Source organism: Scomber scombrus, chromosome 17, assembly GCF_963691925.1.
Source record: "Scomber scombrus chromosome 17, fScoSco1.1, whole genome shotgun sequence".
NCBI lineage: Eukaryota > Metazoa > Chordata > Actinopteri > Scombriformes > Scombridae > Scomber > Scomber scombrus.
In genome coordinates, this window is record NC_084986.1 from 11,883,619 (window position 1) to 11,910,122 (window position 26,504).

Sequence of the window (26,504 nt, forward strand, 5' to 3'; positions counted from 1 at the left end):
AGCGTTCTGCTTTTATATACAAAGACTATAATCAAAAGCAATCTCCTGTTGTAATTAAAATTAGTTTTCATCAAACGGAGTTGAGTCAGTTCAATTTTCAGCAGTTTGACTGCATGAATGAGCAGGAGTCAGTGTGGTGCTGCCCCCTACAGGGAAAAGTAAAATTGATCAAAAACACCAGAATCACACAAACTATCTACCATTACTGGTAAATAATGGGGGTATTAGCAACAGTAATCAAGATTGTTTTAATGTTTTGTAGAAATGTGTTTTTCCATCCATAAATACAGTGTGGACACACAATACAGATATAGACAGAATACAGAAATTGGCACAAGTCACTTAAAATCGGAATTCATATACAAGGTAGAAAGCAAAAACCCTAATCTGTCTGGTCTTTTTTCTTTCAATACAGATAAAAAGGTCAGGTTCTTAAGATTTAAACTCAAGGTCTAAGACTATAGCTATATATAAAAGTTATTCAAGTAACTATACAACAAAGTACATCAAAAAGTCATTATTAAACTACTATTTTTCTTTCTATAATGTGGTAGCATTTTCTTTTGGATCTAACAGATTACATTCACAGTTTGTGTGTCTATGTAAACATACAGGTGAGAAAAGGAAAGGACAAATAAAAAATTACCTAGAATAATACACAGTGCATAAAATCAAATTAAGGATGAACCAAAAATAACCACCCCCACCCCTTTTGCAAGGAAATATTGAAAGCATGTTGCATGACCAGAAACATTGCACAGTGTATGACTTGGCTTAGTGAGTCATCAGCACTTTGAAAGAATCTCCTGACAGCTTTTGTAAACCTTAACCAAGCAGTTCATTCTTGGCTTTGAACTCTGAAAGACGAAGACAGAATATGCGTTACAAACAAGTTCTTCTTTATTATTATTATGATTGTTATTATTGTTATTATTATTAAAAGCCTTTATACAGGAGGAAGAGAAGAAACAAAACATTAAAAGCAGGTTGCTTTTTGAAATATAAGAACATGCAGTTATTCTCACCTGAAACAATGGCACTACACTTGACACTGCATTTGGGTCAGAAGCATCCTTCAATAGTACACTAAGGTAGTAGATGATCTGATGCTGAAATAAAAATGTTAAATATCAATCCACTCATCTTACAAAAGTATAAACTGATATGACTGCAGTGTGTATATAGAATAATGACACATTTATTTGCAAACAGGTGTCCAAAAACATTATAAAACATAAAATAAATTTCTTTAATCACCATGTAAATAGCTTCATTGATGACAATGTCCTTGATTTTGCTCATCTCAATGAAACTGGTCGTCTCACGGCCTGAGGCATAGCTGGAGGACACCTGAATGCCTAAGGAGCCAATGACCAGCAGGGACTCATGGTCCACCTTCACAAAGTGGATGTGAAGCATCATACCAACCAAGGTGATGAGTATAGCGCTGGACAGAACAGCAGTGTTCTGAAAGAGGGGGAAGAAATCTTACAAACAAAAGCATTGTCTGCTACCACACAGACCATCAGTAACAATGGTTTAACACAATTAAAATAGCATCATTTCAGGATGGACCAATCGACTATTTCAGTCCTCATACTGATACTGATACTTTATAAAACAAAATGTATCAAGTAAATACATAACTTAGATATACATTTACTAAAATGTTATTTATGAAAATAATGGTATCCTAGCCCATTGTCACCAGCAATTATGGACCAATATCTGATATCACTATCTCTATTATCATTGGGAAGTAAATAATTGTAAATAGACCTGGATAATGCTCACACAAAAATCAAATAGTGCAATACTATTGTCTGAACTCCAAATGTTACATATCAATAATGGCAATATGACCACTGTAACCTTTATACAGTGTGTTTAGGTTGAGTTTTTACTTAGCTAGAACAATTTAATGATGCATTCATGGGAAGGAAAAACTATCGGACACAGAACTTTATAACTCCATTCTACAGTAACGATTTAACACTAAATGTGTCTTACCTCTGTGAAGAAGAACACGGTGTATGCTAAAAGCCACACAGAGCAGGTGTACACCAACACTTTGCCGATGGACACTTTGGAGGAGCTGACAGTGAACTCCCTGCAAAAGCTGGAGTGACTCTGACAGTTCAGAGATATGGCTTTGCCACTAATGTCGGTGAAAGCTTCTTCTCCCATCATGCAAGCACGCAACACAAACGCAGGGAGTAAAGAAAAAACACCAGCATTGAGTGAACTCTCCGAGATTAACTATAAAGCTAGATTAGCAATGAGCTAACGTTAGCAATCCGTTAACAGACAAGGTCAGCAGTATACATGAAGATATAAAGTAGTGCTTTCTTTGCGACGCCAATTATGAAAACATGGCCGCATGTATACGATGCTAAAATACTACAATCAAATATAAAATAAAGAAAGAAACAACAGCATAACTCGTACGTTTTCGCAAGAATAAACACAACCAAAGTGCTGCCAAAATCAAGTCTCACATTGGGTACACTCGTTATTGTCGCCGGGTCGTCCTTGCTGATCAATTGAAGTGGTTTATATAAAGTGCAATAGACAACGCACAGTGGGAATCCCACAATAACCAGGGGCTTTCAACTCATTAATGTATCTAGTAATAAAGTACATATGACACGGTGCTTGGTATTAACACGTTGTGCTAATACATAACGTACTGTCTCCGTCCACCCGGGTCAACTTCGGTGTACGCTGAAGAGAATACAAGCGAACCCTACAGCAGCTGGAGGTTTTGCACAGCATTATGGGCAGTCGTTATTATGCTCTCTGTAAGTAGCTGCATTGCTTTAGAAAATATCTCGGAAAGTAAACGGTAGTATAGATACTATTTTTAAAAAACAAGAAGAAGAAAAGCGGTTTAATTAGAATAAACACGCAGCGGGTTTTTTAGTGCGTTGTCATTTCAAGCAACTCCCTGCACTTCAATTCCCAGAATGCATTGTGTTTGTAATGACTTTTGACCTGTGGATAAAAACAAGCCGATCAGCTGGTGAGAAAGCAACAACATCAACACACAGGGGTCTGACACAAAACAGCTCAAAGCCAGCTGACTTTCTCACCATAGTGCGCTGTGTGTGTGTGAGTGAGTGTGTGTGTGAGTGAGTGTGTGAGTGAGTGTATGTTATGAGATAGTCTACGTGTCCTGTTTTTAGACTGTGCTGAGGCAGCGGTTTTTTTTAGTTAAGGAGCCAGTCGTCGTCGGTCGGACTGGCAGCCACTGCTAGGTCAGTTTTTCTTCAGCTGTGTCTCTTTGTTTAGCTTAATGTTATATATAAACAAGTATTTACCGAGTTTCAGAGCGTGTTTTTTGTAAGTCATAGTAATGAGCATACCGGGCTAACTCATCTAATCTGTAACGCCAGTGTTACTGACACAAGACAAGAGAGATGCTTGGTAGTTTATGTTAGCTAGCAAACCGTGGTGCCAAAAAACAAATAAATTAATACACACACACATATCTGGACGTGTGTGTTTGATATTGCTGCCCAAGACTTGCTTTACTACAGACTGAATGTTCTTATTGATACTAGGAAGCAATCATTTGTGCTCATCTCATAATTTCATAGCATTTTTTTTTTTAAAGTATTGTACATTTGTGAATTGGTTTCTAAGGGAAATTGATCCAAAAAGGTTGCAAGTGGAAGAAATCTGCTTAACAGTCCCATAATCTTGTCTCTTCCACTGCATTGCTTTTGCAATCTTAATTACTCTCAGTTAAGGTTAGACAATATATCGAAACTGTATTGATATTGTGATATGAGAGTATTGGACATTGTAACATTGCAACATGGTGCTCTGGTTTAAAAGGCTGCTTAAAACTTAAGTGATGTAATTTTCTGAATGTACCACACTATTCTAGCTTTTCTATTATTTGCCTTTACCCACTTTGTCATTCTGTCCACATTTCAGATGATTATTTATCTCATTGTGTAAATATTACATATATATTGCATCCTTCGATTATCGTTGCAATATCAACATCAAAGCAGTTGGTCAAAAATATTGTGATATTGGATTTTGAACACATCGCTCAGCCCCTACTATCAACAATACTTAGTCATAGTTCCCACTTGTTATCATCACCACGGTTATTGTCCTGAACTGTCAGGTTTGAGATGAGCGGTCAGAGTCCAGCTGTAGATAAAGGAATGAACACGGTCTTAGTTTGTCAGGAGAGCTACGCCTGTGGGGGGTCTGATGAGGCTGCGTTTGAATGTGATGAATGCGGCAGCTTGCAGTGTGCCCGTTGTGAACTGGAGCTCCATCGCCAGGAGCGGATGAGAAATCATGACAGGGTTCGGATTGCACCGGGCCATGTTCCTTTCTGTGACTCATGCAAAGGCGACAGCAGCTCCTCTGCCAACGGTGGACGGCTCAGAGCGGTGGTACGCTGCCAGGGTTGTAAGATCAACCTGTGTCTGGACTGCCAGAAGCGCACCCACAGTGGAGTCAACAAGAGAAAGCACCCGATGATACCCTACCCTCCTGCCAAAGCTCCCCAGGAGAACAATGTGATGGCTGGAGAATCAGAGATTGAGATCCTGAAAGCCAAGCTGGAGAAAGTGTGCAGCTTCCTTTTAGTGGATGAGAAGGAGGAGATGCATGTAAGTGCCTGATAATTTATTTAAAACTTTTCATAGCATCATATTAATGTGATGTTCTGATGATGGAATTGATCTTGTGTGGATCTCAGGTAAAGGATGAGGAGGAATTTGTGAGCAGACTTGACTGCAGACCAGAAGAGCTCCTCAAGGTGGTTTCCATCTTTGGAAACACTGGGGAGGGCAAGTCTCACACCCTGAACCATACATTTTTCCTCGGGAGAGAAGTGTTCAAGACCTCCCCCACTCAAGAGTCCTGCACTGTGGGTGTGTGGGCAGCTATGGACCCTGTGCACCAGGTGGTAGTCATTGACACAGAAGGACTTCTCGGAGCTGGTACGGGACAAAAAATGTGTTTGCTCAGTTATATAAAATTAACGTAGATAGCAGTTTTCTGTCTTCACAATTACCACTTAAGTTTAAACAAGTATTTTAGTCATTTACTATTCTCTTTTCACCGATAATCAGGAGCCAACCAGGGTCAGCGAACCCGTCTTCTTCTCAAGGTCCTGGCTATCTCTGATGTGGTCATCTATCGAACCCACGCCGACCGTCTCCATGATGATCTCTTCAAGTTTCTCGGTGATGCTTCAGATGCCTACCTTAAACATTTCACCAGGGAGCTGAAAGCCACTACCACCCGCTGCGGTCTGGATGTCCCTTTATCCACTCTGGGCCCTGCAGTCATCATCTTCCATGAGACCGTCCACACAAAGCTGTTAGGATCGGGTAGGTCAAATCAACTCATCCTCATTAAAGAAGCTTATTATCCTTCACTCTCTTGATTGTTTCTGACTTTATTTGTTCTGCGTCTCTAGACAAACCGTCTGAATCAGCAGATCGTCTGCTCCAGGAGCGTTTCAGGAAGCTGGGTCTATTTCCTGAAGCATTTAGCTCCATCCAGTACCGTGGAACTCGAACCTACAACCCTCCCACAGACTTCAGTGGTCTGTTGCGCAACCTGGAGCAGCAGCTGGACAACAACACCACCCGCTCACCTCGTTCTGCAAGTGTCATCTACAAGGCTCTGCAGGTAGGGATGTTTGTTTGAATTACAGGGCTCCTGCAGTCAAGTCAAATTACATTTTCAGAATCTAAGGTCATAAATTGTCTTTTAAAACGTCTTATTTGTAATTATGGTAGGTGTTAAATTTTGAGGGGCGTGAGACAATGTCTCTCCACAGGATTTACTTATTTAAATATGTATTGGTCCTCATTTGTGACTCATTCCAGTCCAGCTCTTTCATTTTCTGGTAATGTTTCAATTGGTTCTCCACAGGCCACCTGGTCTCATGAAGGTAACAGGATTAAAGAAGTACACAAACAGTACTGATGATGCTAAGACAACTAAAGACAGCAGGCAGGGGGTTCAGAGAAAACACAAAGCCCCCTGTTATTTCTGATAGTTGTTAGAATCTGAATAATAATGTTTTTAGAGCAGAGAAACAACAGCCAATATGTGACATGAAGGAGAGGAGCAGACGTTTAACATGGTAACCGCTTAGTGGTGGTGTCAGTACAGATTTAATGGATTGTTAAATTGGACTAAAGGTAAATATACTGTAACTTGTTTGTGTCTTAACGGGGAGAATTAACAGCCGACTCTGGTAGTGCAACAACGACCAGAACAGCCTTTTACACAGTGTTGTCAAAATGATCAATTCCAAGCAAATTATAATTAAAATACACATATTTTACATTTTAATACAATAATACAATACATTTACAATCTAATGTAAAGTGCGACAGCAGAACACAGTTAATTGAATTTGCCATTAATTTGATTACATGATGAGATTTTACATATGCTTGTTATATGGAAAATGTTATATTTATATTTATACTACACTATTAATATTGTCAAGTTGATTTCAAACATAAAGCTCAGTCCTAATGTATATTTGTTTTGTTGTGGAAAGGGTATTCAATTTTCCCTGTTGAGGTCTTAAGTGTAGTAAGTTTGTACTGTATAGTCATGCATCTGGACATTTTATAATGTGATTTTAGACCATCTGTTGACATAGTAGAGCCAGAATGATTTACACTTAATTTTATTAACTCTTCATATCCTTTAATCTCCCCCCGTCACTCCCTCCATTAGGCCCTGAGCGAGCGCTTCAGTGGGGATATTCCAGATGAGCACATGACCAATAACTCCTTTTTTCCAGATGAGTACTTTACCTGCTCCAGCCTCTGCCTCAGTTGTGGGTATGTGTCTCTCTCATTCCTGCAACAACTGCAGTTCATTAACAAAAAGCAGAAATCAGCATTCATCACACGGAAAAACAAGCATGACATTCATTCAACTTAACAATCTCAGATGTTACAGCAGCCTGCTGACGTATAATGAAGGAGCTTTTCGTAGGACACTACTGTTTAGTGCTCATTTTAATTCTCTGGTAATGCCACCACATTTCATTTGAATTATTTTTTAAGTCAGTACCCTCAAAGGATCATCATAAATACATCCCTTTAATATTTGTAAGCAAACGAATTATGATCTTTGTCCCTGACTCGATGTGCTCCCACTTTCAGTTCAGGCTGTAAGAAAAGCATGAACCATCTAAAGGAAGGACTCGACCATGAAGCCAAACATCGGTGCCGCTACTCTGCGCAGTATGACAACCGCATCTACACTTGCAAGGTAAGTACAGACAAACATGCACATGGTGAATTAGCTTGACGTGGTTCTGAGTGTCTGTGTTGAACTTCTCAGGCCTGCTATGAGGGAGGAAAGGAGGTAATAGTGGTTCCCAAAACGACAGCCTCGTCTGACTCACCGTGGTTTGGCTTGGCCATCTATGCTTGGTCTGGGTGAGTCCAGAACTTATTTGGACAATAATTGGAAATGACTTCCTTGCTACCACAAATAATCTGAGACGTAGTCATTCATTAAGGTCAAAAACAGGAAAAATTGTCATCAACCCACGCCTAAGTTGGAAAGTTGTACCCAATCACTTTAAGCTTGTTGAGTCATAACAACAGAAAGTGCTACGGCAAATGTATTGTAGTTGGTTTTCATGTAAGCAGGTTAAAATAAACGTAAAAAAACTCTAAAGCAACATAATCATAGTCTATCCTATTGGAACTGAGTTTATTTCATCTTTGTCCAGGTATGTGATCGAGTGCCCCAACTGTGCAGTGATCTACAGAAGCAGGCAGTACTGGTATGGAAACCAGGACCCAGTGGAAACAGTGGTCAGAACAGAGATCCAGCACATCTGGCCTGGGGTAAGGCTGCAGTAGAACAGCCTAAATGAGATTCTGGTTAAACCAATTAAAGAAAATTGCAAGCCAAGATTTCAAAGGTTTTAAGTCAAATGAATGTTGTCACATCCATTGTGAGCTGCATTTGCAGTTAATTCTTGCCAGTATATAGATTCCCAGAATAACTAGTACAACATTTTGTCTGTGACCTTGGGTCATATTAAACAATATTGATATTGATATTGGTCATAGTCAAATGAAGCGCAGTGAGTATAAAACTGTAACTGCCAAACATCAATCATCAGTGTCAAATTATTGTATTTCTATCAGAATACAAGTCTCTAAGAGTAAAGCACGCATGTAGTATAGTCACTGGCATACTTTACCAACACAATTAATGTTAAATTAGCAATATACAACACACAGTGTGACACGTGCATCAGAAACTTTATTATAAGTTTATATTCATTTATGTCTCTTCTGCTCTTCTTGCTCTCCTTGCTCTCTTCTTGTCTTCTTTCCAGTCTGATGGATTTTTGAAAGACAACAACAACGCGGCCCAGAGGTTGCTGGACGGAGTGAAATACATTTCTCAGTCAGTGTCTGAACTCAGTGTCAAGCCTGCAAAAGCAGTCACCTCCTGGCTCACCGACCAGATTGCCCCCACCTACTGGAAACCCAACTCTCTTATCCTGGTACATAACTAAAGCTGATCCAAAACTAGAAAAATATTCAGACACAGAAAGTGAAAATCTCAATGCCAAGAAAAGCAAGAAAGCCCACAGTGCATGCAGGTTCTCACACATTTCAACCCTAGAGCTATCAGCCTAGAACAAATGAAGCAATACAGAATCCTATGTAATAAGTTAATTCAATAAAACCCAACTTGATACACAGTTCAGAGCCTGAATGATCTTAGTTTAACAAATTATTTGACATGTAACAGTTGGTGAGTGAATGAGTTTCTACAGACTCATTTAGCAGTTTGAAACATACAGCAGTTATAGCAAATTTTAAAACAAAGGTATGACTTTTGAAAAGGAATATTTGTTGCTTAGATGCTTCTGTGGTGACGGCGATAATGAGGACAGATGGCTGAGAGACAAATCATACTTCCAATAAGACAATAGGCTTTAAATACACTTTAGAGGCTTTACCCACGAGAGGCTACAGTTCTTCCACATACCAAAACTATTATCCTGCTTAAGGTTCCTACATACACAGAATTTAAAGAAAATGTCAACATTGTGCTTCCTTACTCTGGAATGAAATCATATCACCAAATTCTTTTTCCCCCTTGTTTTTTTTAACAACTGACGATAGATTCAAGTTATTCTAAATTTGTGTTTTGCAGAAATGCCATAAATGTGGAGAAGAGTTCCAGCCGAATGACACCAAGCACCACTGCCGTGCCTGTGGAGAGGGCTTCTGTGACGCCTGCTCCTCTAAAACCCGGCCGGTTCCGGAGAGGGGTTGGGGCCTCGCTCCTGTTCGTGTCTGCGATGCATGTTTTCACAACAGGGGAATCCCAACTGGTATGCAAATTTGAAGCTTTTGAAGTCGCTTAGATAGACATACTTTATTGTCTCCAGTGGGCAAATTTATTTCTGCTGTGTCCGTGCATTATTGTCCAGAAAATAGATTAATCCACACAGATCATATACCCAACATCTACTTATATCCAATAGCTAACAAAATACATGGGTTTTTGAAATGTCTTTAGATATCTGCTGAATACTGAAGTGTGTGTACCTTGCTGTGCATGTTTACCTGTTGTAGAGCTGCTGGATGCTGCCTTGGAGGAGGAGGGAACCACCCTGATCGCCAGGAAGGTTGGGGAGGCAGTTCAGAACACTCTTGGAGCTGTAGTCGGTGCCATCGACATACCTCTCGGTGAGCATGATTACAACGCTACAGATACTTTAAATCCGATACAATCACTCTAGCCAACCATTGCTCAACAGTGGCATCAAAAACATTTCAAAAGCATCTGACTGTTGCAACATATAAGAGAGGTGGAGATGAGTCAATTTTAATTACTTTAGACTAGCTGCCCATTTGTTGTAGGATTGACTTAAAGAATTACTACTTTTAAAGTCCTTCATGGCCTGGCCCCAGAGCTTGTATCTGAACCGCTGTCTCCTTATCACCCAGTGTGCAGCCTGAGATCCTCTGGCTTCCCACCTCACACTTAAAGACTAAAGGTTACCCAGTGTTTGCTGTTAGGGCTCCTCGGCTGTGGAGCAACCTGCCTGAGGAGCAGTTTTTTCTTTTAAATCACTTTTGAAGACTTATTTTTATCGAAAGGCTTTCTTGCAATTTCTTTTATTTTTTACATTTATTTTTACTCTTGACTGTTGTGTTGCTATGTTCTTGATGTTGTGCTTTCACTGCTCTATTTTGGGTTTTAGTTCGCCCATTGTTTTTGTATTTTGTCCTTGGTGTTTTGTTTGTGGTTTTTATTCATCCATTGTTTTTTGGGTTTTGTTCCTCTTTTGTCCCTTGTGCCTGCCCGTTTACGCGTACATGACTATGTATTTTGCGTGTTAGTTTTGAAGCACTTTATAACGCTGTTTTTGACAAGTGCTTTACAAATCAACTTTATTCTTTATATTACTATAATTCCCCTGAATTAGAAGGTTATAAGTTGCTTCATGGCTGCTGAGACTCATTAACAGCTGATGCTTCCTTTCCTGTGCGTCCAGGCCTGGTGAAGGATGCTGCACGCCCAGCCTATTGGGTCCCAGATCAAGACATCCACTCCTGCTGCGAGTGTCAGAGGGAGTTCTCTCCTCGTCTCTCCATCCATCACTGTCGCGCCTGTGGTCAGGGAGTATGTGAAGACTGCTCCCAAGAGCGACGCGCTGTGCCCTCCCGTGGCTGGGATCATCCAGTGAGGGTCTGCAACGGCTGCAACCAGAAACCCGGGGAGCTCTAGCAGGACGAGGAGCGAAAGCCAAAGAGCAAACGGTTACATGGTTACGGACGGCGGCCTCAATGAAAACTGGAACTGACATCTTTTTTGACCCCTTGTCTTCAGCTTACGGACTCCCTGTTGTTTTTAGTGGCATTTAAGTGGTTGCTACTAGACTGTCAATGGCAGGTTGGACTTAATTGTTTTTTAATGCTGTCCTCACTCAGTCCCATGATGCTATTTCACTTTAATATGCCTACATGTTACACTGTGAAAAATACCAATCAGAGTGAAACTTGAATATCAAGAAGGAAAGAGATGAAACGACTCAGCAAGATGATATGAGACTGAATATTGTATGTGCTTGCTTGCAATTAAGTTCAGGTAACTTTTCATGTATCCCTTTGATCGTCTCAGAATTGTAATAAGGCACACGAAATCCTGACCCTTTTGACAATCCCTCCCAGTGTGACCCACTAGTACTATTAGCACCTTTTTGTAGTCTGGGGCTAAATGTGTAAACCATTTAATAATAGAATAACTGATTGAGCATCTTATACTGTTTCCAGGTAAGCACTTTAGTTCTAAGATTGTTTCTGCAGGAACCTTGGATATATAATTCAGGAAAGGCTTTCTGATCCATGTTTGAGTGGGTCTACTGTATTTTCCTCTACTTCACCCCTGCAAGCTTTAGCTTTCGTGCCACTCTTTGGCTTCAGGAGGATACAGCAGCCATTGATGTACTGTAGCACAGAGATGCATTCCAATGTATATAATTACTCAGTAATATACTAACATAATCCCTTTGTGGTTGTTTGTGTATTTGGATTGGCGGGTGATAAAAGCACAGCCTTAATAATGCTGTCTACATTGACTGTTTAAATTTTACATATAGTAGTATACATATATGGGGATAAAAGTTTACTTTAATAGGGAAATTTTTAAATGGCCTTGTTTTGTTTTTAAAAAATGTCAAAACTTTCTGTTAACAAATCTGACTGCAGTGGGATGAAATGCTACAAACTGCTTTTATAGAGTGGCTGGCTCACAGTAGGAATATGGTACAGAAAAAAAGACTTTAAACTATTTTTGAGGCTGGCCCCTCAAAACTGGAGATAGTTAAAATAGTAATCCTTTAATCTGTCAACTCAGGCTGTGTAGCTAGTCGTTAGGAGCGTTTAATGAGCTGCAGCAACAAGTTACTTACATATACGGTTGTCTTTACTGCAACAAACTGACAAATATATGATAAATACAACATATGATGCAGTCAGGCTTTCTACTGGACACCTCCGCATTGTGAGATCTGACTGTAGCGGAGGTTTTTTTTCAACTGGGAGAGTTGATGATGTCAACAAATAAGCTGAAATACCAGACCTTGACCAGAATCAATCGCTGTTCTCTCATGGACAGAGATGTTCAGTGACTACAGATGTCACATGGAACAAATCAATATCTTTATGTTCATGTATGCTCATAAAAATGTATTAAACTGCAGAAACTCTATCATCTGTGTGTGTGTGTCATTAAGGAACAAATACAATTCAGCAGGTCAATTACTGTGTTTAATGATTTTCAGAATATCATTCAACAGTTAAAAATGTTTTGACTATAATCACAGTCATGTCCTTTTCAAATTTAGATCAGCAATGTCCTAATTTACATTAAAAATTTATGTGAATCATGTCTTAAGTACATGTAAGTGCACTTATAAAGGTTACAGTAAGCCAACTGTAGCAGTTGTGTGCACTTTTGAATGCAGCACTTCTATTTCCTTTTGGCACAGATTAGTGTCAAAAATAACATTCCCCTGAGACTACAATGCAACTTCAAGGAGGTCTTCCCAATCAAAAGTCTGTTACATCCTTTTGATTATTAACTGCATACTGGCTGTTAGGTTAAATAGTCACATCACACCTTTATCCAGCCAAACCCTTTAAATCATACAATATCTATAGATATGTCAGTAACACCAATGACACATTCGGCAAATATGTTGTCGGAAACAGTTTGTGAAAGAAAGTCAGTCTTTTCCTAACACCCAGCCTGCAGCTCTCCTCCTTCCTGGTAGTCTGTGTTGTATGGGAAGTAGTACAGGTCATGTTTGACAGCCATGAGCAGGCCGGGAAGCCCCTTGCATCCGCCAAGATTGGAAGAGAAGACGACACTTGGAATCAGGTCGTTGGCAGCTGGGTGGGGTGATGGGATGGTCCTCAGAAGGTGGCCGTCCTTCAGGCTCCATAACCTTGTGTAGCAATCCTGACCCACTGCAGAAAAAAAAAAATTAAAGTTTTGGTTTTCGATTAAGTGCCTAGAAGGCACCTCAGGAGAGACTGGTGAGAGATGAGACATCTTTGGCAGGCTTTAATCCTCTAAAACTATCTCTAACTATCTAAGTATGTCAGAGCATAAATGTAAACTTGGGTTTCTCTTCGCCTGACTCAGTTTAACAGCAAAACTGGAGAAACTAGCACGTCTTGTCCTCTCATACCTGCCAGCAAAAGCCCCTCAGGCTCATTGACGTGGATGGGAAGGTAGGCATGTTCATTATAGTGGCCTTTGTAGTCCTGCACGGGCTTCGTCACACGCACATCCCACAGCTTGATCTGCACACACATAAAGAAAACACACAAAGTCAGTGCAGTAATACTAGCATCCATGTAGCATAAATGATATTCTGAATAATCCCAGGAATTGACTTGGATCCTGTACTGAAGTTTGGATTTGGTTAATTATGTTATTATAATATGTATATTATGCCAAGTATAACAGCCTTGGTTTAAATGTAAAAAGTCTACAATTCAGAACCTATGATTTCTAACCACTTTCTTGTTTTCAAGGAAATAATCTGACCTGGCCTAACATATCAGCAGCCAGCAGGTAGTTCTCATCCTGCAGGACGCGTACAGACGTGATGGCAGACTCTTGATGGAAGCGACTGGCTTTCCAGCTTTGATCCCTGCGGCCTCGCTGCCGCAGGTCAATGCTGAAGATCTCTCCCGATCTGCAGCCGTTAAACAGCACAGGAACCTGGGGGGGAAAAAATAAGCACTTTTATTTCTTTGTCCTCATATTTTTTCCCCTAGTCATATTTAAATCCAAATCACAACATATTCCCAGTGAACTCAAGCATGCTGTAATCACTTTAATATAACAGATGACTCACCCTACGGGCAAACTGCTGGGCCAAGACATCGCTGCCAACACTGTACGTCTGCGTTCGTCCCGTCTCTGCATCTTTCACTATCACCCTCCGAGACAAGCCTGCCAACACATGCAAGAACACGTTATTTTAGATGCATAAATCAAGGGAAATGCACGTATGCTAAATGGGCTGCATTTATATAGCGCCTTTCTAGTCTTCCGACCACTTCAAGCGCTTTTACACTATATGCCAACATGATCCCTTTCACACTCATTCACACACTGATGGCTGCTCATTGAAGGTGCCAACTTGCTTATCAGAAGTATCTAATGCCTCAGTAACATTCACACACAGATTGCACACCCTTCAGGAGCAATTTGGGGTTCAACATCTTGCCCAAGGATACTTTGACATGCGGACTGGAGGAGCAAGAGATCGAACCACCAATATTCCAATTGGTGGACAACCCGCTTTACCTCCTGAGCCACCGCCGTACTCTATGTATGTACTATTTATTAGACGACTGGCTTATAACCAGCACTCTTGTCAAGATCAGGTCATTATCTGAATCATCGAAAACAATGATCGGCTATTAAGTTACTCTGTATTCCAATCAAATTTGAACCTCAAGTTAGACTGATGCATTACATGATTTCGGTTCCAGCACATGTTGCTGTAGCCTAGTTTCTGCCCAAACAAACAGAGTGTTATTTAGGAGATTGTTAAAGCACACCATAGCCACAGCCAAGCAAACAGACTTGTCTCCACAGACGCCAGTGATTATGATTGATTATAGTTGATTGGACTATGAGTTGCAAGAAAAATGATGATGGTGGGACTGACCAGTGCTGAAGGTCTTGTCAAACTGGGGGTTGAGGCACCAAGCACAAGACCAGGCTGAGGATATTTTAAAGCTGCACAGCATCCCTGGCTGATCTAAGGGGAGAGAGGAGAAATGTTAACATGGTGAGGTAAAGACAACAAAGTCAACATGAACTAAGTCTTTTTTTAGGGGATCAAGGACTAAAAAGCATCATAATTATTCCGAAAAACCAAAGCTTTCTGACAAAACCTTGGCAATAAAATAAAGCAAGCTGATGTGAAAATATTCAGCTAACCCGGGTTGAAGTTGCTGAAGAGGGAAGCGGGTAGTAGACTGACACAGCCAGGGGTGTCTGCCACTCCCACCAGACACAGCCTGACAGTCGGCCCAGTCAAGGAATATACAACAATGAGAGCTGAGAAAATGTTTGTGGTAAGTGAAAATGATGACTATTTCTATGTGAAATATTGCTGTGTGACAGAAAGAAATCCCTCAGAGATCACAGAGAAATAAATAAAAGCCTGTCTAACTGTTAAGTTAAATAAAAGTCATGTCCTCTCAAAAACAAAAGGAAATCTTACACAGTTTAAATTAGTAGTTATCACACTGTTTCATGGCAAAGACCCCTAAACTGACACAAATTAGACCACAAACCCCCATTTGATAAGATTTTGTCCTGGGGTTCGCCCTCTGACTTTTGCTTTTAGGTGTTTGATTACAGAAAGTGTTTGAAATCCATGAACAAAAGAGTCATAGATTCTGTCATGTTGTTATGAATGAATGGAATTATTGGGAAATAAATGATTATCCTTTTAGCTGGGGAATCCCCAAAACCCCCCTCAAGGACCACTGGGGTTTCCCAGACCCCACTTTGAAACCACTGGCATAAAATACACATATAAATCATGCTCACAGCAAGAACAAATGAGTGTTGCTAATTATCTAAAGCAAAACTTTATTTGGTGGACCAAACATGAGCTTAATAAAGATGAAGAAGGATACAACACATGGGAGTCTGGATAGTTGACTGAGGCCCAACAGATGGAGTTCACCTGAAACACATTAGGCATAATTGTCAAATTGAACTGCTGTTGAGTTAAAAGCATTATTTTTACCCCACACACCTGCATTCTGCAAAGACCTGTGGGTGTGTCTTCGCAGAATGCAGGTAGGGAAAAAATAAAATGTTTTAGAAACTGACAAAACTGATTTCTCATTTTTTCCAAGATATACAAAGGGCTTTGAAGTGGATTTAACAGTTCTGAGGTCATTCAAACACCTCAAGTTATACGATTAATTTACATGGACATTCAACTAAATTAGAACAACACATGTACAACACATGTGTGCTTATTCATAGTCGGCGATCCAGATCCAGCGAAATATTCAGACCTTGCGGTTGGTGAAGTAAAGGTTGTCACACATTTCCACAGACAGAGAGCCCCGGCTGCTGGTGCTGAAGTTCATGATACCGTACTTGCAGCCTCCGTGAGACACATCATTGACTGTGAACACTTGCTCACATGCCGAGTCCCCCTGAATGAGAAAAGGAGGTTGAGGTGGCAGACTGAGATTTTTAAAAAGGTTTTCTTACTCTAAATGATGTACAAAAAAAGGAGAGAATCACAGCATTACGTTGTGTATTAGTGTTTTGTGTGTGTATTAGTGTGTTCTTACCACTATAAGTCTGAAGTTGTCAGTGTTGGGGTTGCTGTTGTCCGAGCTCTGGATCTCTAGTTTGTGGCGTTTCATTCCACTGACCTTTACCTCATGGACCAGCCTGGAGACACACACACAGTAACCATGGCAACAATGTCACTATCCTAGTCCTATTTACAGATAATCCACTAAACCAGAATTATTTACACACTTTCCTTGAGCCATCTGACAATGTGTGTCTGTGTATTTAATTATAGTCACTTTTACCAAAAAAACTAATATACATCATTTGGGTTATTCTTGCATTTGTTGTTCACAAAATAATATTTTGACAGTGTTTTATGACTGTTATTTGTATTTTTCAAAAACAAATCATAATCTATTAGCATCATTGTTAGGGGCTGGCAGAGCTCCAAAGAAAATTCACTCCACACATACAGAACTGATTAGTATTACAGTAAGAGTTTGTTTCACTTGGGCTTTTTTCTGTAATGTGCTGCAGCTGTGGTGAAGAAGTGTATACATTACTGCGGGTAATGAGAATATTAAGAAAAGAGCTCTGTGTCTATGTATATATACCTGCAATAGGAGTTCTGAGGTAACATGCCAAGATGTCTTTTCTGTAGCAGCAGTGAGGTGTTCAGTCCAGCTCTTGGTGCTTTCTATGGAGAAGATGATACATATCAAACAAGTATGAAACTCATCCAGGCTGACTGAGTGTGTGTGTGTGTGCATGTTTAGGACCATGTCCCATTCTCAACTCCATAATGCCAAGTCTCTAATTATGTTATGGTCCTCTACCATGACTTTTAATGAAATAAACCAGAAGATGTGGGGCCCACTGGCCTAAGTGGAAATCAAGCAATGTTCTCTAGTGTGCAATATGCAATCCAGCAAAAGTATCAGGCCAGTTCCTTTTGTCATGGCCAAAATGCTTTTGCTCAGTCTACAAAAATACAGTTTTTAAAATAGACTCATAAGATCAGCTTTTGTTTCAATGAGAATTACAATATAGGTATTTGAGTTTTTAAACAGATTTCTCCACTCTTATTGAAGGATATGGAGTTGAGGTTATAATGCTGAGAGCAGTAAGAAGGAGATCAATTATCCCCACAGCAGACTTACTTTTCTGGGCTTGTCATCCTCTATGAGCATCTTGTTCCTCTGTTTCTCCCTTTCTTTCTCCTGCAGCTGCTCTCTGGTCAGAGGGTTGCAGTTGTTGTGTCCCGGAAGAAGGCGGAAGTAACGATTTTTCTCCGGATCAAAGTAGAAACCTGGCAGATCTGGTAATAGAACAGGCGGTCAACTAATGCTTGTCTTCTTTCTAGCTATTTAATTAACATCTCCCTGTCAGTGGAAAGCAGCAGAGAGAATACTTTGCTGAAGACATGATGTTAATAACAACACAGCAGTGCACAACGCCTCCCCCTCAGTTTGGTATTTTCATACAGGCTGTGGTACGGTAAAATGCTTTCAAATGAATTAATTAAATAATCATTTAAGTTAGCTTTTCAAAATAAAAATAATGCAGACTATTTATCTTATCTACCAGTTATATGTCACATTGTATGTCAGTGGAAAAAGAACTGAGAAAAAATAAATGATGTATAGATATCAAAAATTTTGATGCATCAATAATAATTGTATCATTGCGTTGTAGCCCTGGGAGTCTGAATCAAATTGAATTGTGAGGTACCAAGAGATTCCCACCCTCATCACATACACTGTGTTATTTGTCATGGCTTAGATCTCAGGTTTGTTTCTGACATACACGGTTCATTCATTCTGGTTTACTGTATTATTAAACCAGCCCTTGAACAAGCAAAGGAGAAGGGGCTGATATCCCATACTGACCTGGTGCAGCACTGCTGGTCTTAGAGGAAGAAGATGAGGATGAAGAGGAAGAAGAAGAGGCAGTCTGGCTTTCATCTCTTCTCTGAGATGCTCTAAATGATGGTCCTGCATCATTATTCCCATACCTGTGAACATATATAAAGCACCCACAGATCAGTGATATTCACTTGAAGGATGAATGTCAGTTACTGAGCTTTTGACTACGACACATATCACATTTTGGAAACTCGAGCACCACAAAATTGTGACAGCATCACGTTACACACACCACTGTTCATCTTGTGTTGACCTCTGCCGGCTGCCCCTGTACCATCCGTGGCGCTGGGAGCCACCTCGTCGCCTGTGCGGTCGCTGCCCTTCTCGCCACTTCTTCATCCCTACAGCTTGTAGCCCTACTGTAGGTAACTCAAAGCACCCTTACGCCACGTTGCCTTTCATTCACTTGCGTGTGTTTGTGTGCGACGCCAGCGTGAAGCAGCGTGTTTACTTGTTAGCTAAGTTAGCACGTTTCAGCTAACATTAGCTACACATCTTTCCAGACATTTTTTGTAATAATAGTCGACAATCAGTGTTGTTAAAATGCGAAGTATTTTTTAATGAGTCTATAAACACGCGTTCCGTCAAAGGTAAACAAGCTTCCTATTCTAAACATTACATGTAATGCTCTTCTTCTAATAAGCTAATTCCTGTATAGTACAGTTCCTGCCATGTCGTCCCGCCTTTAAATACCGCTGATTGGCCAATCGCTCACAATAGTTGTATGACGTGGAAGGCATTCATTGGTTTTTCTCTTTTGTGAATTTATCATCATGATAATGTGGGAGTCTGTTTTATTTCATTCAAAATACACTAAAGTACAAACTCAAAATGTATTATCCAAAAAAAGGAAGGCTGCTTTTGATTTTAGTCCCTACTAATTTCGACAAAATAAAGAATAATAAGAAAAACAAAACGATTTTTCATCTTAATTCTTATTATTTTTATTATTTTCTTTATGTTGTGTGTTCCATGTTATTAATAAAGCAGCTGTTTGAGTCTCGCCATGCATGAAAAGTGCGGTGCATTAAATGTATTATTATTATTATTATTATTATTATTATTATTATTATTATTATTATTATTATTATTATTATTATTGTCATTATAATTAATTATTTATTGATATTATATGCTGGTGAACCATTTAGAAAGGAGAAAATGACACAGCTCGTGATATTCTTATTTTAAAATGTGTTATTTTTTATTAAAAAATAAAATAAATAAAATACTTGTTTTTCATGAGGTTACTACTATTCTGAGGACTGGGACGGTGGTTTTGACAGTTTTCTCAGAAGCCACGCCTAATGTCTCGATGCTAGTGTTGTATTGGTGGGAGCACAGTGATCAGGACCGCATTGGCTGTTGTGTTTTTTCCATAAGGGTCCCAAACTACATCGAGATTTGGAATATTACGTTACTAGTCGTGCTGGAAAATGGCGACTGTCATTCATAATCCTCTAAAATCGTAAGTACATTTTTAATATCCAAAGAAATGATTGCATAGTTTGCATGTAGTGATTGCGCTTATGATGCACAGGCTATAGGATATAAACGTGCGTTTGAATAAGAAGCACAAACGTAACACTTTGCCATGTACTTGGCCAATCTCCGTGTGTTTGTTGTCTGCAGGTACTGTACCCCTCTTGCTGGGTTGTGTAATAGACATTTACAAACATGCATTCGTGCACAATCTGCAGAGAAAAGCGACTCGGGCGCTTATGTCTGCTCTCTCATTCACATGCACTTTCACTTAGGCAGAAAGTTGCCTTTGTCCACATTGTGCTTTATAAACATGGTTGACAGAAGTTTGCATGCAGGGCTCTTTGTCAGTGCTGTACGAGTGTATTTGCATAGATAATTTCATGCAATTCATGTCACAAAGCGCACATTGAGAGCGGGACTCTCCGGCGCTCTTGCTCAATCTCAATACTCGGCTCGTGCTTTCAAATGCATGCAAAATATGTTATTTAACAGTATCAACTCCAAAGATTTACAGGGCGTGCAGAAGTTTTTACGTTTAAAACTGATTACTTTTAACAGTGGGAGTTCTGGTGTTGGAAGTGGGCGCATGAGCAATTCCTGATCAACCATAGTAGTGTTTTGGGGAAAATATGCGACATTTCTTTTTTTCTTTTTTTTTTAATTAAACCTAATTACAAACCCTACTTATTACCGGAAATTTAATGGAGTCACACTTATTGGAATGAGCCCAGATTTACTCATTTGAGCCATTTAGATATATGTTACTTATTTCTGCCCTGCATGAACTGCATAACCTTCAGCTTAGTGTATATTACTGAGTGTAAGTCTGTCTTCCTGCTGGCTGACAGCAGATGTTTACCGCTGGTCATGTGGAATGTTTGGAGAGTTAGACAGTTATCACATCTATTGTGCAAAAAGGCACATAAATGTTTTTAGCCACATGTTTTCGCAGGAATTTAGTATTAAAGGCTTTACAAAATTTGATCTGATGATCTGTGAACCATATAGCATCTGTCTGCTTTCACTCCAGGCAGTTTTGTAATACTGTGTCATAATATAATGAAGAACAAATCAAGCATGTATAATTAATATATATCAATCTTAATGTTGTGTTATTTTGTATAAGTGATTCTTGATGCTTTGGTGATGTTGTTGTTATGACATTCATGCCAATAAAGCAGGTTTGAATTTGAATATCTCACAGCTTGATTAATGTGAAAATAATATATATGTTTTTTGAATTAATATTCAGTGGATGAAAAGGTTGAAATGTCCCATTTGGTGAAGTGAAAACTAATGGAGCTCTTACTGTCTGGCATGAATGGCTTTAAGCTGTTGTATTCTATGAAAACAGATTAGGCTGTAGGGAATTTAGGTATATGTGCGTTTGTTTTTGTGTGTCTTCAGTTGTGCATGTAGAGCAGCAGATTAGGAGCGTCCCAGTATTCTCCTGGGTCCATCTGTTAAGTGAGAGAGAAAAAGAGGGGTACATCGAAAGAAAGACACACTGATTCTGGGGCATCCGCAGAGATGGAGGGAGGGAGCCCCATCTGCCCTTCATATATGACTTTCTCATACAGACCCCTCACCCCCCCCACCCCCATCCTACTGCTTTTTGCAAAAAAGGGAAAACAATGTGTTAGTGTGTAAATCAGAGGCAAGACTCCACCTACAAAAACAGACCAACTGTCCAAAAAATGTATATGAAATAATTGTGCAAGAGCCAATATTAAGACACATGTGAGTCGTTTTGGTCTACTTTTCAGTGCGGTGCCTGCTCGAAACAATGGGGCCGACTTGTCATCTGTCCTCAGGATGTGGCTGGTAAATCATATGCAGTCAATAAGGACGTGGTAATAATCTAGCCAGCTCTCCTGCCAGTGTTTAGCTTTGAGAGATGAATTACAAACGTCAGCAGCTGGCAGTAAATATGTCTGGCTTACTACACTCACACAGCCATGTTTAACCATGCATATTTAGTTTAATTTATTTAAACTCTCTCTCTCTTTTTTATTTTTTTATTTACAAAGACCCTCTTTGTGATTGAAACCTGGGAGGCCATGTGGGATGGCTTCTAATGAGGAGCTGACACGAGAAATATTCAAATGAGCTGTGGGATTTGTGTGCAGAGATGTGTTTATGTGCATATATGTGCTTTCACCTTCTTTCTTATCACCGAATTCGATTCAGAATGAACGACAGAGCTCAGGTGGAAAGTGGCCCGGCTGTGTTTGCTTAAGGATTGAAAGGATGTGGGCAGAGATGTGGGGAAATGTAAAGGAGATGGTGTGGTGGGTCATTGCGTTTGGGGTTGTGTGTTTTTATTGTGTGTGTTTGTTGCATGAGTGGGCGGTTGTGTAGCCATGCGCCCCTCCCCCAATTTGCGTGAGAGGGAGCATGAGTGAGTGATGGAGGTGGGGTGTGTTTGGGGGGGCTGGATTGTCTGTCTGGCTGCATTTACTGCATATATTTATACTACACCCTCAGCACAGGGGCGAACCCTGGCCTTTGTCTCTCCGAGCCCAGGGAATGGGAATGTCCGGGAATGGTTTCCAGGCATGGGGAATTAAGTGGCCAGGAACATTTTTTTTAATAGAAAGCTCCATACAGTGATTCCACCCCCCCCCCCCCCCCAATACTCTGCACATGGAACTGGCACATGTTTCTCTCCTTATGTTTTTTATGTGTGTGTGTGTAAGGAGATATGTAAGGGGAAGGGGGGAGTGGTGGAGTGGCAAGATATGAATGAATGTTATTCTTCACATGTGAAATATATTGCTTTCCTCCAGTGACACCATGCTGAGTTGGACTGAGTTATCGTTCAGCCCACGTCTCCACCTTCCACCCCTTACCTCATCAGCCTTCGGCCTCTCTACCTCCCCTCCAGAGCAAAACAACTGCAGCATCTGAATCAGGGTTTCCCCTCTGCAACACCCTTTCCTCTTTAGCTGCTCGCTCTATACCTCTCCCCTAACCCCCCCCCTTTCCGACTGCACTCAGCACCTTTTTCTTTTCTTCCCTTTGTGTATCTGTTTGTGCACGGACAAGTGTGTGCGTGTGCGTGTGCTAGTGTGCGCTCGTGCGTACACGCATCCGTGTGTGTGTTTGAGAGAAAATGAGTGTGACAGGGTTTGAAAGGGAACACGTGTGCCCGGGGACAAATCGGACCCCTCCTCTTCCCTCTCATTCTCTCTCCTTGGCTACTCCTCCTCCGCTTCGTCTCCCTGCTCTCTGCTTCACCCACCGCTCAGCCTACAAAGTGCCACAAAGACGCCAATCAGTGCCCACATGCTGTTGCCCTGCCCCACACTTCCTTTTCTGTTCCAGTCCCTCTCTAGTCTTTTGGGGCCTCATTTCCAGCCAAAAGTGGACTTCATCTTCTTAGCATTTGCTGTAAACCCCCATCACTCCCTGACATGTTCAGTTAGATGATATACATAACTTCTAGTGGGCAGATCATGCAAGCTTCATGATAAAGATGTGTGTGAAGCAATAAATGTCAAGCCAAATCTGAATTGTGAAAGAATTAGTTGCCTGAGTGATGTTTTATTTAGTTACTGGGTACAGTGCTCATGCATCTTGCGGCAGGTTCAAGCAGGTTTTACTCCTTTTTTATGTTAGCGTAATGATAAAAAATGTATGTAATTGAAGGTACAAATCATAGCATCTCCTTTGAATGTGATAACTGTGGAGACAAAGCAGAATTTTAGCTACCATAGCTCTTCAAGCACCTGCAAACATGCCAGCACACACACGCACAGCCACTTCAAACAAAAAGCACTCTGACCAGTTAATCTAATCAGGGGTCTCATTTTGTGTTGGAGAAATTATATTAAATTAGTTTGTGGTTGTTGAAGTGCAATCAAACATAAAACCTTGTTGTACATTGCCAGAGACTGATGATAGTGTTTCTGTTATGTTCCTTCATGCCCTGAAGTCAGTAAGTTCAATTATAATAACAAATCATAAATAGAACATATGAATGTGAATGAGTATTTATCTGTCTGTCGCCTCCTGAATTGAATGTCGATCTCCTCACGGCCTGTACTGTCTTCATGGACGTAATCTAGACCCCATAACCTCCCTTGATGTAGAGAGTTCATTAAAATCAGTAGCAAAGTTGTGAGTATGGAAAACTGAGCCACAACGTTTCCTGCCACATAGCAACACAGTAATTTATGTAGCTTTAAAACTATACAGAGAAACCGAAATTATGATATCCATAATGTGGGGCTGCAACAAATGATTTCCTATATTGATTAATGGCTGATTATGGCCATTATAATTTCACAGAGTTGAAAGTGATTTAAATTGCTTGTTTAATGGGAGCAACAGCTGAACCCCAGAAGGTATTCAGTTTATTAACATGTTCCACAAAGAAAATAATCAAATCCTCATCCCTGGAAAAACTTGACATGAATCAAAACAAACACTTTTATCTTTCTCTCAAACTCTCAATTATCAAAATTGTTGGGCTAATCATTTCAGCTCTAAAATAACCACATTAGTACCACATTAGGGGAAACTAAGACGTGTCATGTATCACTTGTCAAAGCTTGTTGAAACAGTAAGGAATATGTGTAGACGTCAGTGGACAGATGAACACAAATGTGGCAAGAATTATATGACTGTGATGTATTATGCCACTGATGTGTTATTCCATCGATTAATTATTCTATTGAGGAGTAAGAGAAGTTGCTGTGAGTAATGTATAACTGACAGAAATATGCTGTAGATGAAAGTAAGATTAATGGAGAGGAATAATAGCAGACATCTAAACAGAAAGACTCATAAATAGAGCTTCCGCTCCCCCTGCTTCTCTCCACAGAGAGGCTTAAGTGTAAGTTTGAATATTCATAATGTCCATAAGCTCTTCTTTGGGATTCAACTGGCTCTTTGGGAGTGTGTGTGCGCGTGATCCTATTGGCCCACTTTCGAAGTTCAGTGCAAATGAAATTAGCACCTCAGCTGTCCGATGTCTCCCTCTGGCTGTGATAAATCATTCATGGGCACCTGTGAGGGTGGTAGACCTTGATGTCCAAACACAGAATAAAAGAGGGGATTGAAATGCTGAGTGGGTCCTGCTCATTTAAGTTCTCCCCCATCCATCTCTGTGAGTTTATATCTGAAAACAATGACCTGTAAATGATTAGCATGAGCTGATGAAATGGTGCTCTGCCCATGGCTGCTTCTGCAGTTGGTGGTGTGACTGATCCACACAAAGCTTCTCTGTGCACTAGTATGGGAGCAATTGAGACAATCACAGTGGTCGCAAGTGCGCACACCCATATATACACACACACACATAGACACACTCACACACACGCTCAGCAACTGCAGATTCCATCAGTATCCAGGAAGCTGTTGACCAAGAGGAATGTGTGTTCCCAACATGCAAAACTCCACTTACATAAGCACAATAACTAGGATCAGCCATACAGTCTACTAATGGGTACAAACAGGAGCACAGTACAATATCTGATGGTTGAATTAGGTTGGGGGCGGGTGGGCGGGGGGAGGATATCTCAGGGCATGCAACCCATAGACAGATGGTCTTGGAGGCATACACACACACTGTCTCTTTACTCTCACTTAACCCAACACATGAACATACTACACAGACAAATGCACATGAGGGCACACAGGCAAGCAAGCAGGCACGAACACTCACTTATGTAAGAGTTTATGAAGCCACCCAGGGATGTTATGCAGATGCGATGTTGTTGGAATTGGGACAGAAACAAAAATGGCGACATGGGATGACACGAGGAAGGAGGAAAAGACGGAGACAGACATACAGTACAGACAAGGAGAAAGACCTGCAGGCCCACACGCACATACATTTCAATCCAAACAAAAAAATAACACTTCACCCCTGAGAATGCGAGTTATATGACAGGAAGTATCTTTTGGCAGATTTAGGATATGACCGGATCACTGCGACTGCTGGTTTGTCATACTGTAAAAACACAGGGACCACCGAAAACACCAGCTGCAGTCCTCATATCTGTGTGTCTCTTACAAGAACCTCAGCCAGTGACCGCCACGTGCCTAAGCCCCAGACATTATACTGTACAAACACTGTGACACTGAAGATGCACGTCAGCTGTGCTACTGTTTTCTACTGCTGCCTTACAAAAAAAACAACAAGAAAAATAAAAATAAAACAAAAAACATGGATACACACATCACTGGGATTTTGTGTACATATTTGATTTGTGACACTGTTGATCAGATTAAATGCCTATCCCGATAATACACCATGACCAAGGCAGCTGCACTGTCCTGTGTAATACCAGGGTTTTGTCTATTAAATGCAGCCACATGTCTGCTGTATCTCAAAATAGGATAATCTGTCTGCAGTGAAATGTACTATGTTTTCTTTAGATTAAGTTCTTAAGATTAAGATAAATCCAGATGCAGTTGTAGTTTAACTGTCAGGTTTTACTTGACTGCCCACAGTGTGCTGGCAATACTGGCAATGTAAAGAAAATGCTGTTTATATTGTGTTGTGTAGGGATGCAGCTAGTGATTAATTTTATTATCGATCAATCTGTCTTTATGTTTTATTTAAAATACTTTGAATAGTCTTGTTGAAAGCTGCTAATAAACTTGCCTTGCCTCATCTCCTCAATGCAATACCTGGCCCTCTACCAGTTGCTACTTACTCCAACCGCTCACCCCTCTCCCTTCCCCCCATCCTCTTCCTCCATCCACCCTCCGCTCCCTCCACCTCCAAACACACTG

At 40.4% G+C, this 26,504-nt stretch overlaps 3 protein-coding genes across 3 annotated transcripts; 1 reads left to right on the plus strand and 2 right to left on the minus strand.

The window, feature by feature from the left end:
- Positions 1-229: 229 nt before the first annotated feature.
- Positions 230-2,486, minus strand: pigh (phosphatidylinositol glycan anchor biosynthesis, class H). The gene is made up of 4 exons (XM_062436686.1): positions 2,011-2,486; positions 1,258-1,467; positions 1,026-1,109; positions 230-857 (listed from the first exon to the last, which is right to left on the minus strand). Exons 1-4 carry the CDS (start codon positions 2,188-2,190, stop codon positions 786-788), a joined length of 546 nt encoding a protein of 181 aa, XP_062292670.1. The 5' UTR covers positions 2,191-2,486; the 3' UTR covers positions 230-785.
- Positions 2,487-2,833: 347 nt separating this feature from the next.
- zfyve1 (zinc finger, FYVE domain containing 1) lies at positions 2,834-12,249 on the plus strand. Its single transcript, XM_062436685.1, has 13 exons — positions 2,834-3,960; positions 4,020-4,637; positions 4,727-4,970; positions 5,103-5,363; positions 5,453-5,667; positions 6,736-6,842; positions 7,170-7,278; positions 7,351-7,448; positions 7,748-7,865; positions 8,366-8,536; positions 9,196-9,376; positions 9,621-9,734; positions 10,547-12,249. Exons 2-13 carry the CDS (start codon positions 4,149-4,151, stop codon positions 10,777-10,779), a joined length of 2,340 nt encoding a protein of 779 aa, XP_062292669.1. The 5' UTR covers positions 2,834-3,960; positions 4,020-4,148; the 3' UTR covers positions 10,780-12,249.
- A 59-nt stretch (positions 12,250-12,308) lies between these two features.
- On the minus strand, positions 12,309-18,945 carry wdr21 (WD repeat domain 21). The gene is made up of 13 exons (XM_062436687.1): positions 18,505-18,945; positions 18,237-18,361; positions 17,508-17,665; positions 16,962-17,044; positions 16,401-16,503; positions 16,116-16,259; positions 15,726-15,775; positions 15,019-15,098; positions 14,744-14,836; positions 13,922-14,019; positions 13,609-13,785; positions 13,247-13,361; positions 12,309-13,022 (listed from the first exon to the last, which is right to left on the minus strand). Exons 1-13 carry the CDS (start codon positions 18,609-18,611, stop codon positions 12,790-12,792), a joined length of 1,566 nt encoding a protein of 521 aa, XP_062292671.1. The 5' UTR covers positions 18,612-18,945; the 3' UTR covers positions 12,309-12,789.
- Positions 18,946-26,504: the final 7,559 nt, after the last annotated feature.

Bases quoted from the DNA above. Each gene is read 5' to 3' on its own strand.
- wdr21 (XM_062436687.1), bottom strand. From the start codon at position 18,611: ATGAAGAAGTGGCGAGAAGGGCAGCGACCGCACAGGCGACGAGGTGGC. The intron at 18,362-18,504 runs GTGTGTGTAACG...ATATGTTCACAG, and splicing joins TCAACACAAGATGAACAGTG to GTATGGGAATAATGATGCAG. The intron at 15,776-16,115 runs GTCTGAATATTT...AATGTGTTTCAG, and splicing joins TTTACTTCACCAACCGCAAG to GTGAACTCCATCTGTTGGGC.
- zfyve1 (XM_062436685.1), top strand. From the start codon at position 4,149: ATGAGCGGTCAGAGTCCAGCTGTAGATAAAGGAATGAACACGGTCTTA. The intron at 4,971-5,102 runs GTACGGGACAAA...ACCGATAATCAG, and splicing joins AGAAGGACTTCTCGGAGCTG to GAGCCAACCAGGGTCAGCGA. The intron at 9,377-9,620 runs GTATGCAAATTT...TACCTGTTGTAG, and splicing joins CAACAGGGGAATCCCAACTG to AGCTGCTGGATGCTGCCTTG.
- pigh (XM_062436686.1), bottom strand. From the start codon at position 2,190: ATGATGGGAGAAGAAGCTTTCACCGACATTAGTGGCAAAGCCATATCT. The intron at 1,468-2,010 runs GTAAGACACATT...CCCCTCTTTCAG, and splicing joins CCGTGTTCTTCTTCACAGAG to AACACTGCTGTTCTGTCCAG. The intron at 1,110-1,257 runs GTGATTAAAGAA...TTTTTATTTCAG, and splicing joins TCAATGAAGCTATTTACATG to CATCAGATCATCTACTACCT.